At 45.0% G+C, this 13,544-nt stretch overlaps 1 protein-coding gene across 1 annotated transcript; it reads left to right on the top strand.

Annotated features, from left to right (window-relative positions):
* The first annotated feature begins 5,480 nt into the window (after positions 1-5,480).
* GDPD3 (glycerophosphodiester phosphodiesterase domain containing 3) lies at positions 5,481-13,509 on the top strand. The gene is made up of 10 exons (XM_033169451.1): positions 5,481-6,015; positions 6,331-6,373; positions 6,478-6,613; positions 7,858-7,903; positions 8,012-8,130; positions 8,955-9,044; positions 9,626-9,759; positions 11,947-12,006; positions 12,377-12,428; positions 13,245-13,509. The coding sequence occupies exons 1-10, from the start codon at positions 5,874-5,876 to the stop codon at positions 13,377-13,379; spliced, it is 957 nt and encodes a 318-aa protein (XP_033025342.1). The 5' UTR covers positions 5,481-5,873; the 3' UTR covers positions 13,380-13,509.
* The last annotated feature ends 35 nt before the right edge of the window (positions 13,510-13,544 follow it).

The following is a 13,544-nucleotide window of genomic DNA, read 5'->3' as shown; positions in this document are numbered from 1 at the left end:
CAGAAGATGCGATGATCACCACAAACAGAGGAACAGGGAGTCTTATTAATGATGGTAACTTGTTTCATTAGGTAAGAATGTAGCATCCACGTTCAAAGGCAGTCTACCTTTGATTACTAGAGGCTAGAGCAGGGGTCAGCAAACTTTTTCAGCAGGGGGCTGGTCCACTGTCCCTCAGACCTTGTGAGGGGCTGGACTATATTTTGAAAAATAAATAAAATAATGAATGAATTCCCATGCCCCACAAATAACCCAGAGATGCATTTTAAATAAAAGGACACATTCTACTCATGTAAAAACACGCTGATTCCCGGACCGTCCACGGGCCGGATTTAGAAGGCGATTGGGCCAGATCTGGCCCCGGGGCCTTAGTTTGCCAACCCATGGGCTAGAGCAAAACAACACAGGTGTGGCAAGGAGTTTCCCAGGGCCACCTGGCTGTTGGGAGACAAGGGCGCTGGATTTAAAGGGCCTTTGGTGTGATCAAAGCAATTTTCATGAGCACCAAAATATTTTCCGATCGCACAAATCTGAAGCGGTCTTCGGAATCAAACACACAAAACCACGCTGGCACTTCAAGGTTAGAAAAGCTCTCTCTTAAGACAATGGCACTGTAACCAAGTAACACATGGAAAAATCACAGCAACAAGGTACCCAGCAATTCTTAACCTTCACACTTCATTTCTTCAGTCTCTTATAGGTTGCTTGAAAAAGCAAGCAACAAAGAAGCAGCGCCAATCTCTCTCTCTCTCTCAAACACAAACACACGTTAGACTGTCTATTGGGCAGGTGGGCCATTTGTGCCTCAGCTGCTGGCATCTTCCCCAAAAGCACCAAACACTGCTGGCACTCTGGGCCCAGCCAGCTATTTTGTCAGGTTGGGGAGATGAAGACAGGGTGCCCCACAGTTGCTAGGCAACTGCAATTGGGGACTGCATCTGCTGGGTTCCCCTGGCAACCAAAGCCTTTGCTGTCATCCCCCTTAGGCTTGCTCATTCAGCCAATCGGGCTGGGAAGAAGCTGCATGAGAGATAGTGCTGCAGGTGCAAAGGTTGAACATGTTTGGGGGAAGGTACAAAGGAGATCAGGAAGTAGCAAAAAAAAAAAAAACAGACAAGCCTGCAGATGGAGGCAGAGCTGAGATTTTCATTACATACAAGGGGTCCCACTTAGCTGGGCACAGCCTGGAATATGAGTTTGAGGAAGAGTTTCTTTCTTTCCCGTGTTTCAGTTCTCTACAAAGCAGACATTAAAAACGAAGCACCATTTGTTATAAGCAATGAAATGTAAAGCAATTCACTAACCAACAGAGTGATACCTACCCCTCAAGAGGGAGACGCATTTTCAAAGCTCCAATAGAACAAAATATATTTTTACGTATCTCTGAAAAGAAGCAAACATCAGGGCAGAAACAAACATCTTGGAGAAGGATATTCCACAGTATAGGGGCAGAAACTTGACAAGGTCCAGCTTCTTGCGGGTGCCAGCCTTTCATTCACAAAAGACCCTAAGCAACTTTGCTGCGCTAAACAGTCTCAAAGGGCAGCTCAACACAGAGCACATTGTAACAGTCTAACCTGGAAGTAACTAAGACAAACTAAGCTAAGACAGCATACAAGCCATACCTTTGAAGCACACTCCCAAAGGATCCTGGGAACTGTAGTTTGTTAAGGGTAGCTCTGTAAGGGTGTAAACGACAGTTCCCAGGATTCCTTGCGGCAGTGTGTGTGCTTTGAATGTATTTTAAAGGCATGGCGCTGTGGGTTAAACCACAGAGCCTAGGGCTTGCTGATCAGAAGGTCGGCGGTTCAAATCCCCGCGACGGGGTGAGCTCCCGTTGCTTGGTCCCAGCTCCTGCCCACCAAAAGTGCAAGTAGATAAATAGGTACCACTCTGGCGGGAAGGTAAACGGCGTTTCCGTGCACTGCTTTGGTTCACCAGAAGCGGCTTTGTCATGCTGGCCACATGACCCGGAAGCTGTACGACGGCTCCCTCCGCCAGTAACGCGATATGAGCACCGCAACCCCAGAGTCGGACACAACTGGACCTAATGGTCAGGGGTCACTTTACTTTACCTTATACCCAGCATAAATGTCTGTATTTCAATAGTGGGCACAGCTAGATAATCAGATGAAGATTTTAAAAAGGCATTCTGGGGCCTTTGGGATTCCAGAAGCAAAGCTGTGTGTCTGAGAGTACCTCCTAACTGCAGACCTGCTCCTTCAGGGACTGTGCAATCCCATCTGAAAACAGGCATTTCCCCAGCCATCTGGTCCCCTGAATTCGCCGCCATCATCTCCATGTCCATTTCCAACTTGGATTGAATTCATTCTGTCCATTATCAAATCCAGGCAACTTTTCAGGGACTTCACGACTTTGCCTGGAACCGAAGGAGGTGGTGGGCAGGAAAGAACTAGGGCTGGATGTCGTCAACATATGGATGACACCATACAGCATCACTCATGGCAACATCATCCTGGAAAGAGGAATTTCCAAGGGCAATTCCTACAAGTCTCCCAGAAATCACCTAACACAGTACCTGCCATTAAGCTTCCTCCTATCCATGGTACCAATGGATGCTCTACCACTGGCACCAACAGCCTGGTCCGCCCATAATAAAACCATGCTGATCCACGACTGGATAGTGGATGAGCAGGCTGGCCAGGTGTGCAACTCCAAGACCTGGGTGGGGGAGCTGGGTGGGATAGATGTGACTCGGCTCTGCCCACCCAGGTACTCAGTCAAACATCAGCCCAGACTGGAGGAGGTGGGGAGGGGGAGATAGCTGATGGTGTAAAACAAGGATCAACACTATTAAATATTCAGGAAAAGTCAGAAGCCCAATGTAACTGCGTTTATTCAACAGCTCACTCCCATATTAAACAAGAACACACTCTGAAAGCCCCAACAAGAACTGCCAGTTGGCAGTTGACAGTTGACAGAGCTTGCCCATTAGAACACACTCACACTCCCTCTTGTCTTCTGGTAGGAGTTGTCAAGTGGGCTTTTTTAATGGTGTTGCCCTGTCTATGGAATTCCCCATTCCTTTGGCGCCAGACAAAGACCTTTTGCTTCTTCCAGGCCTTTTAAGTTTTGATCCAAAGTTTGTAATCCTATACACATTTACCTGTGTATAGCCCCATTGAACTCGGTAGACATGCGTACGATTGCAGACTTTACCATTTTAACTTGCTGCTTTTAAGTGCTGCTTGTCTTGTCTTTTCTTATTGTCTGTCTTAATACTTATTTTGCATTGTTTTCATTATTACATATCTTATTGTGAACCACCCTGGGAACCCCCTTGACTGAAAGGTGGTACAGTTGTATCTTGGAAGTCAAACGGAATCATTCCGGAAGTCCATTCAGCTTCCAAAACGTTCAGAAACCAAATCCGCGGAAACCCCATTGGATGTTTGGCATCCAAAAATAGTTCGCAAACCGGAACAGTCACTCAAAAATGTATTTAAAATGTAACCCACTGCAGATCGGAATAATTAGCTGTGCCCCAAGAGTTGTCCTGCTGCTGCTCAAGCATCTTCCTCACACACACATACCCCAACCTGGTCTAACTGTAAATTAGAGACCGGCCTATACAGTCAGGAAAGTTGTAATGATTATGTATTTAAAGGTAAAGGTACCCCTGACTGTTAGGTCCAGTCGCGGACGACTCTGGGGTTGCAGCGCTCGTCTCGCTTTACTGGCCAAGGTAGCCAGCGTACAGCTTCCGGGTCATGTGGCCAACATGACTACGCCGCTTCTGGCGCACCAGAGCAGCACACGGAAACACCGTTTACCTTCCTGCCGGAGTGGTACCTATTTATCTACTTGCACTTAATGTGCTTTCAAACTGCTAGGTGGGCAGGAGCCGGGACCGAGCAACGGGAGCTCACCCCATCGTGGGGATTCGAACCACCAACCTTCCGGGCAAGCCCTAGGCTCTGTTTAGACCACAGCGCCACCCGCGTCCCTGATGATTTATTTAAGAGGAGTCAAAACACCACTTCCTTTAAGGAAGAAGGAACATGTTCCTCTGGCAATGATGCATCAGTCACTGGACTGACCAAACCAGACAGTCCTCCTAGGCAACCTGTTCCCAATCAGGAAGAGTCAAGTGAGCACATTTTGGGGCGGACTTTGCCAAGAGTTTTAATGGCATCCTCAGGTGCAGTTAACTGAAATGCAACAAGTAGCAAGAGGTCAAGGGATTCCCCACTGCAGGACTTTACAGTCAATGTGGCCCCTTCCAAGCTACTTTCTTATTCTACACAATAAGACAAACTGTCAGTGACAACAACAACATGGTGAAATAAATGCTTTCCCCCAAGAAAGCTGCTGTTTAGAGGAGGAAGATTAAATTAATTTCAAGCAGCTTGAGGAGACATAACCTTAAGTGGAAAGGTCTGAACCCTTCATCCCAATATAACTAGTTCAAAGACTTGAAAGCAGAAACCCTGAAAAAGGTGGGGGGCTCAGAGTTGACTGGAAGTCATGCACAGGGTGGGGTGTGGGGTGTTGGAAGGTGGTGGGTAGAGTGTGATGAAGATAAGGAAAGTATGATGGAGTGTTTGGTTTTTAAGATGTTGAAAAATGTCTGTAGGTTGTGTATGTTTTGTTGGAAATATGTGTATGTATTATAATTTGAAACAATAAAATAAAGTATTTTTATTTAAAAAAAAGAAAAAGAAAAAGGTGGGGGGCAGTGAAAAGCAACAAGGAAATGTAAATTCTTCCTGAGCTGCCGCCCCCCCCCCCAAAAAAAAGCCTGGCCCATCAGTTCTCTCACAACTTGAACACTCTCCCTTTTCCCCATGAGATAAGCTGGTGGCGAAATTCATCTTATCTCAACCATAGTTAAATATTTATTGGGCTTCTCCTGCCAGAAAGGTGGCACGAGATACAGACCGGAAGGGAGATCCGTCTCTTTCCACAAACTGCAGCTGATATTAAATGCTGCCTGTGTCTTTGCATTTAAAGGGCAGGGTTGTTGTTTTAAATGTACCGGTAAGTTGCACTGGGGGAAGGAGAGCGGGAGAGCTGATAGATCAGCGTAAGACAATCCTCTTTGCTGCTATCCTGAGGGAAATCCCCTTTCAGGAGTTAGTTTTTGCACTGAGAGGAATCCCTAACTGACGCCAACCTGTAAAAAAAATGCATATCATTTCACATCTAACAAAGGCCCTTATTTAATTAATTTTAGGAATGAGATCTGCTGCCATGGTGGGAGGGAAGGGCTCCTAGCAACCTCTTCTTGAAGGAAAGGAGAAAGGAATGAGGTCAAGTGGCTCAAAGAAGGAAGGACCAGAACACCTTCTCACCTGACTGGTAGCTGCCAAGAAAATTGTTCTTTACCCCAAAGGGAGTGGCAGTCTATAAAATGTGGAGGTTGCCATTAAGAGGGGAGGGGACAGGAGCATGACGTGTGTGTGTGTGTGTGTGTGTGTGTGTGTGTGGCTATATATGCATATATACAGTCATTCAAGCGGGTAAAACAGGTGCAAGATTAGAGAGGTCCTGACAGGCAAAGAGGAGGAGTAAGTTTCTGTGTTCTCCACACCTCATTTTTTTCTTCCTCCTCCAGTGCCTCAAAAAATCACATCAACCTGCTTATCCAGCCACTCCTGGCCAGGATAGTCCTGCTCTCTATACTTATCACACATTGCACTTGATCAAGAAGATCCCAGGAGTTCAGAGGTCCCAACCCACCTGATTTCTCTCCATTTCCAGAGGACCTGAAGAAATCCCTCCGCTCTGCTCCTAATCCATGAGCATCATTCACTTTCCAGAGACTTCAGTGGGCCCCGGCTGAGCCTGACGTCTCCTCTGCTGCCTTAACCCACCAAGCCAAGGAGTTTTAGCCACTTTCCACCACTGCCATGGGATTCCAGTTACTCCTGTTTGGGCTGCCTGCCCTTGGGATCTATGCACTGACATCCCACTGCCTGAGAAAGAAGCCACATCTGCTCCACAAGCCACGCAGGTTCCCTGTTCGGTGCCGGCACGTCTCCCACCGGGGCGGTGAGTTCTGCAGGGGGGTTCGCTTGGGAGGCCATTGACAGAGGTCTGGGAGGGATGGGGTGGCGTGCTGCAGCAAGCCAGGGCTGAAAGTGTGAAGCCTTAATTCCTAGCGGCTATCCCTCCCACTCTCCCAGTTCTGACAGGTGCAGATGTCTTTGTTTCTGCCCAAAGTTCTCTAGACCTGCAACGCTGCATTCCTAGATCACAAAAAAGAACAGGCGCTTGGTGTCCCTGGAAGAGGAACGGGGTAATGCCATGGCAGCCCTTAGGAAGCTGAGTGCCTGCCTTCTGTCAACATCTCCGTTTTCTTCTCAGGTGCTGGAGAAGAGATTGAGAACACTTTAGGAGCCTTTAGCCAGTGAGTGTTCCCCCCCCCCCGCTTACACCCCATCCTGCCTTGCAGTGATGTTGCTGCTGCAGCCATCCAGCCTCCCATGCTGATCTTTCTCTCCGCCTTTCCAGCGCACTGACCCAGAGGACAAACCTCTTGGAGCTTGACTGCCACTTGACAAGAGATGGGGTTGTGGTTGTGTCCCATGACGACAACCTGGAACGCCAGACAGGGCATAACATCAAGATCAGCGAGACGGACTATAAGGTTTGCGACGTACCCTGCCCCTATTTATTAGAGTTGCGTCCCTCTTTTTGTCTGTGGTAGAACACAAGGCAGCACCTGTCCTTTGGAACTCCCTGCCTCTTGACAACTAGGCAGGTGCCCATGCTATATTGTTTTGGATGCCCACTGAAAACTTTATTTCATCAAGCCTATCCATCCAATGAAATTACATAACCCATACTACATTCATTTTAAACATTTTTTTCTGATCATATCTGTGTTTTTTATAATTATTTAATGTGTATTCGCTTATTAATATCACAGATTTTAGCTATGGTTTATCTACAATTTTATTTTGTACCCCACAGAGAGCTCTTTGATTAAGCAGTTTGTACATAATTCTAAACGAAGGAAGGAAGGAAGGACGATAAGGTAGTGAATGTGGAGTTCCCAGGTGGTCTCCCCTCCAGCCACTGACCAGGCCCTAAGCTGCTTAGCTCCAGCAAGGTGGCTGAAATATATATATATATAATTTTTATTAAATTTTCTGTGTTACAATTTAAAGTATTCCTTCATACATCCTTAAGATATCAATGACTTCCCTTCTTCTCTTTCCATGGTTCATTTTACATACAATCAATCCCTGCATATTTTACAAAAACTAAACCATTCAGTATTTCATTATTAGATCCATCAAAACTTATTGAAGTTATCTTAGTACTGCCAGCGTTTTCAGCTGTACACAGTTATTCAATAAACGCTTCCCAGTCTTTTCTAAATGTATGCTCTTCTTGTTCTCTTACTCTATAAGTTAAGTCTGCAAGCTGAGCATATTCTGTCAACTTAAGTTGTCATTCTTCTTTGGTTGGGACCTCACTCATTTTCCTTTTTTCGGCTAACAAAACACAGGCTGCAGTAGTGGCATACATAAATAACCTTTTTTTGACACCTGGGAATTTCAGTCTGAATTACCCCCAACAGAAAAGACTCTGGGTTTTTTTTTTTGGGGGGGGAGTACTTTTAAACACCCCCCCCCCAATTCATTATGGATCATTTCCCAATACTCTTTTACCCTTTTACAAGTCCACTGCAGGTGACTGAATCATGTGCCTAGAGGCCATTTGCTGGAGGGCAATGGCTCTAGCTCCAGGACCTGCCCCCATCCCAAAGAACCCAGGGGTCCTTACCCCCAAGTTATGTTCTAAGCCCCCCCGATCCCACATCTCCGCAATAAAACCCAGGTGTCCTCCTGGCTTCTTAGTCCTTACCCTAATTGTGTCCCATAGGATCTGCCACCCTATAAGGATTCTCTGGAGGTGACCTTTTCCCCAGGTGAGTAGGAGGAGTAGAGCTGCTTTGGGTTGAGGGGTGCTGTGTGTTGGGGGGTTGTGGACCAGAAAAGTATGCTCCACCTGCTGCATAAGCCACCCCTTCCAACAGGATCCTACTCCCATGGCAAAGACCACCGGATTCCACGCTTGGAGGAGGTTTTCAAGGAATTCCCAGGAGTACCAGTCAATGTAGAAATCAAAGAGGATAGCGACGAACTCATACGAAAGGTATGGGGGCAACAAGCTACTCACCCAGATTTTTGCTAATCTCCCCTTTCAATATTCAGACCTCACCCTACTCCTAATAAGGGACGCAGCTCATCACACCTTATAGTGGGTTAGGCTAACCTAGGAAACATCAGTGCTGCTCTCCTATCTCCACATTTTCACTCTCCCACTCACAAAAAGGAGTCTCATTGCATCTTAAAGCATAGCTGTCAACTTTCCGTTTTTTTGCGGGAAATTCCCTTATTCCAGCGCCGTTTGCAAAAAAAAAAAAAAGGAAATCTGACAGCTATGGCCGTTTCCCAATGCAAAAAAAGGAAGGTTGACAGCTCTGCCTTAAAGACAAAGATAGATTTATTGTAGCACAAACTTCTGGGGACTAGGCACTCCGCTTCATCAGACGCATCCTTGGATGAAGTGGGCTCTAGTCCAAAAAAACACACACCACAATAAATTGCTAGCGGTTAAGGTGCTATGCAAGGCTCAATTTTTGTTTTTGCTCTGGGTACTACCCTTCCCTAGGATTTCCCTCCCATTCATATAACTCAGCGATCTTTGTAAGGATGCTGATCTTTGTAGTCAACTACCAAATTGAAATTAATTAAAACCTCTGAAGGGATGGACTGTGTAGAATAGACTGCACTGGTCCAGGCACCTAGCTCACACCAATTATTAGTAACTAGACTTACTAGAGAGACCATTTTTACCTTCCCACAACAATCTTCCATTCAGTTTCCATGACTTAGGCAACTACAGAAAGTCAGTGCTTTTGAGAAAAACCTGTTAACTGAATCTATGTTGCTCTGCCTTCTTCCTCTTGCGCACAGGTAGCAGATCTTGTCCGAGAATACAGTCGCTCCCACATCACCATCTGGGCCACCTTTGATGGGAAAGTACTGAAGAAATGCTGCACAGCTGTATGCTATTGATAGTTTTTCATCCACCTTCACAGCTATTGGGCTCTCTGTAACTGATATGCTGGCACCGTTAAATGAAGCAATGCCTTTGATTGGTCCAGGTTTCTGACCGTAGAATAGTATGCAGGTTTTAAGACTATACAGGACTCATTTCATATAGCAAAAATAAATAAAAATAAAAATGAGGCATGGGTCAAAATTACATGCCATAATAAATCAATCAGGGCATGGCTAGGAGACAGCTTCCTGCTTTATCTGTTTGCTTCTTTGCCCACATTGTTCCAACTTGTTAAGCTGCCAGGTTCCTCTGTCAATGACCCTGGGGGGTGTACATCTGTGCAAGGTATCAGGAGCTCCCACAGGGAATTCTTACAACCCTACAACTCATAGGCTTGCTTGTGGGAAGATAAATGTTCAAATGTGCAGTGCAGATGTACGATACCCACAGATATGTCCCAGCAACCGATGAGCTGAAGGGATCAGTTGGGGTGATGACGACAGGTTCCGTATTTCTTCCCAGCTATTAAGCCTAGAAACCACAAAAGCCTCACCTCATTTTCTTCTCTTTACCCATCCCCCAGAACACAGAGATGCCCTACATCTTCTCCCTTAAACGTGGCATCATGATCCTTCTCCTGTACTATGTAGGGCTCCTGCCGTTTGTGCCGCTGAAAGAAACCTTCCTTGAGTTTCCGTTGCCCTCCATTATGAACAGGTGACAGAAGCTGGGGGAGGTGTATGTGTGTGTCTGTGCATTTGAAGAGAAATGTAAGGGTTCTGAGGGACAGTTTTCCTAGTTCTAGTTACAGGTAGGAAGCCGTGTTGGTCTGCCGTAGTCAAAACAAAATAAAAAAAATCCTTCCAGTAGCACCTTAGAGGCCAACTAAGTTTGTTATTGGTATGAGCTTTCGTGTGCATGCACACTTCTTCAGAAAGCGCATACCAATAACAAACTTAGTTGGTCTCTAAGGTGCTACTGGACGGAAGTTTTCCTGGTGTAAGCATCAGCAACTGGAAGTCTTTTTCCAAGACTTTTTGTCCATCTGCAAAACTCAGGGCTCCAGAAGCCTGTTGATACGTGTGTGTGTGTGTGTGTGTGTGTGTTGCTATGTATGCACCGGCATTCACACCTTAACATCAAGAACAGAGGGAATGATGGCTAAATGGAATGCCCATGTTGGAAGGCAGAATATCTCTGAGTACCAGTCACTGTTGCCTTCATGGCCTGTTTGTGGGCTCATCAGAGGAATTTTGCTGATCCTCTTGGAAAGCAAGATGCTGGACTAGGTGGACCTTTGGCCTGATCCAGTTAGGACTCTGCTTGTGTAATTTAGACTATTTGACAGAGCTGGATTATCCACTGGACTCTCAGTAACTGCGGGCACTGATATCCATTGGTTTTTTGGATGTTGGTGGTCATGCACATTCTTAATTTCTCTCTCTAAATCTGGGACCAGAAAGAGTGGGAAAGGAAATGATTATTACTGACTCAGGAAGGGAAGTAAGGTCCAGCCAAACACAGGTAGTGAGGTACCTCTGGAAGGAAAGTCAGGTCCAAGTGATTTCACACAGGGGATGAGGTACTGAGAACCAGTTTAAAACATTGTACCAACAGCTTGTTAGGAGCAGCATGAGCAATAAAGTGACATGGTTCTAAAAAAACTCATCACTTAATTAAGCAGTTGAGCTTGCATGATGGGATGTTTCTTCATAAAACAACATAATCTCAACAACAACAACAACAACAGCCTAGCATGCCCCTTTTTAAACTTAAAAACACCCTGGTCCAAGTATTCCTGCCACTGCCAAGCTAGATTTTGCTCTGCACTGGAGGTTTGCCAAAGTCCCATCTGTTTCACGTGGCCTTAATATGTCCTGAGAACCTGCAATTATGCACCAATTAAGCAAACAACTTTTGGTGGCCAGAGGTACAAAAAAGAGAGAATATTATTTCTTGAAACCTAACTACCATTTGCCTCTTTTACTGAGTAATAATACTATGCCCAAACTAGAATAGACATGAGGCTTTTAATCTTATCAAAATATTTTTATTCCTCTATAGCTGTTTTTTGGTTGCACAGTTAATACTGTTATATTTATTAGGATGACTGAAAGGGAAGTGAAAACTAAGTGTGATGTCAAAACAAAAACAAAAAAATCCTTACAGTAGCACCTTAGAGACCAACTAAGTTTGTTCTTGGTATGAGCTTATCTGAAGAAGTGTGCATGCACACGAAAGCTCATACCAAGAACAAAATTAGTTGGTCTCTAAGGTGCTACTGGAAGGATTTTTTTTATTTTTTATTTTGTTTTGACTATGGCAGACCAACACGGCTACCTACCTGTAAGTGTGATGTATAATTCTTCCACAATGGTTTGCAAGCTGGGCTGTCCAGATCACTCCTGCTTTCTGTATCCTATAATTTACTTGTAATTTTGTGTATAATGGATAACCCATTAATAAAAACGTAGCCCTTTTTAACAAATAGAAAGAAACTTGATATATTGGGGAAAAGTTTGTAGCCTAGCCATTTCCTTAGTATTCCAAGTTTTATTTTGAGCTGGAGGAGCATTCATTCAAGCCCCTGCTTGCAGTCTGAGGTTGTATAGTTCAGGCACAGGTTTACCAAGCGACTCAAGTTCAGCTGGACATGACAGGCTTTTCCTGGTACCCTTAGGCCTTCCCCATGTCATATTTATATGTTATAAGAAGTATAACAAGTGAGTTAAGTTAATTTAAATGTCATGCTCATTGAGAAAAAGTGTGGGTGTGACGAGTGAGTGACTCTTGGGCTTTATGAAACTGTGTTGGAACTGATAGCTTAAAAGAGGAATGGCAGGAAATGAGGACTTCTCAGTGATGTGTTAACTCTGCTGCCTTTTTGTTTTCCTTTAATTGCAGGACATATTTTCCAGTAAAAAAGGGCTGCTTTGGAGCACTGTTGGCTAAATTTGCCCACAAGTGAGTGAAAGCAAGCAATACTTTACCTGCTCAGTTCTTAAGAAGCCTGCTCACCACCAAACCTGACCCATTTCATCACCTGCTTCTTCCCTCTTCTGGATCTCTACTATAGAGAACTGACTGATGCTCAAAACTATCAGGATAGGGAGGTCCACATGACCTACCCACCTGACTTTCCCCCATCTCCACTTTTAGCTGCTGTTCTTTTCTTCTTCTTCTCTTTTTTAAGGTCAAAGTGGGTCGTGGTTTTGTTAAGGTAAAGGTAAAAGGTAAAGGGGCAGTTTCTCTTGTTCTCTCTCCCTCCCCCAAATTTTACCACTTGAACTGCTCTGATCTACCCCACCCCTCCATATTTTTGTTTCTTTTCTAGGGTGACCATGCGGAAAAAGCTTTTCAAGCATCTGGAAGACAGAGGAATACAGGTAAATTAACTTGGAGGAATCAGGATTTGGGGAGAGATTATAGTCCCTCCTTAGCAGAAACTGCTGAAGGCTGAGCTAGAAGGCTTTAGCCGGTATTTAAGTATTTTGCAATAGGTGGCAAGGGGAAGAGGGATATTTGGTCTCTAAGGTGCTACTGGAAAGAATTTTCTATTTTGTTTCGACTATGGCAGACCAACACGGCTACCCACCTGTAACTGGTACTATTTCTGGGTTAGCGGAGTCTGTAACCTGAAGCATCTGTAACCTGAAGTGTCTGTAACCCGAGGTACCACTGTAATTCAGCTCTCCTTCTCTGTAGTTAAAACTACAGCCCATTATTAATACTCCCACACTGCAGGTAGGGAGCTAAGATGTAGAAACAGTAGCATAATTAAGACACATGTTGCCAGATTTGTGTCATGTGTACTTGAAAGCTTAGTGGTGCTTATGGCATGCGACGGAATGCAGCTTTAGCAAGTTCATAACCGAGACGAAATCTCAAGCAGGAACTTCCTACCTCAGAGCTCACACAACCCACTCTATATTGGTTCTCAGATGCCTGTGGCATTAGTGCAACCATCTTGTGTTTTCCAATCCTCATGATTTTTCCTTATCAGGAAGTTTTCTTCTTCTTCCCCCCAGAAAGAGCATCTTGCTGATTGCGGAGAAGTTATTGTGGCTTTTCCTCCACCACCAACATCCTGTTTTCAGGGAAAATGTTGACTGAATTAATAGCTGCATGAATAAGTGATCAGCTAGAACAACTCAGGGCTCCACACTCAAACCAGTCATCTCTTCTTCTTTGTTTCCGTGTAGGTTCTTCTTTGGGTCTTGAATGAGGATAAGTATTTTGAGGAAGCCTTTAGCTATGGAGTCTCCGGAGTCATGACCGATTATCCCACTCGCCTCCGGAAGTATCTAGACGCTCACCCGCCCCTTCTCAATGAATGATCCACAATGTGGGAGGATAGCTCCCAACTAGAAAAGGGGGAGAGGTGTGTGAGGTCAGAAGAGAAGGAAAGACACTTTGTTGGGGGGTGGGGGTAAAATAAGAAACAAATAAACCTTACTGTTACTAGTAGTGTGTTGTGTTTTCATTGAATGTGCAAGGTATGA

The sequence above is a fragment of the Lacerta agilis genome, chromosome 14 (genome assembly GCF_009819535.1).
Source record: "Lacerta agilis isolate rLacAgi1 chromosome 14, rLacAgi1.pri, whole genome shotgun sequence".
In the NCBI taxonomy this organism is placed as follows: domain Eukaryota; kingdom Metazoa; phylum Chordata; class Lepidosauria; order Squamata; family Lacertidae; genus Lacerta; species Lacerta agilis.
The sequence above is the reverse complement of the archived record's forward strand: the minus strand, read 5'-3'. Positions and strand labels throughout refer to the sequence as shown.

Coding starts and splice junctions, on each gene's coding strand:
- GDPD3 (XM_033169451.1), top strand. CDS start 5,874: ATGGGATTCCAGTTACTCCTGTTTGGGCTGCCTGCCCTTGGGATCTAT. Junction 6,016..6,330: donor GCACGTCTCCCACCGGGGCG/GTGAGTTCTGCA, acceptor TTTTCTTCTCAG/GTGCTGGAGAAGAGATTGAG. Junction 9,760..11,946: donor TTGCCCTCCATTATGAACAG/GTGACAGAAGCT, acceptor CTTTAATTGCAG/GACATATTTTCCAGTAAAAA.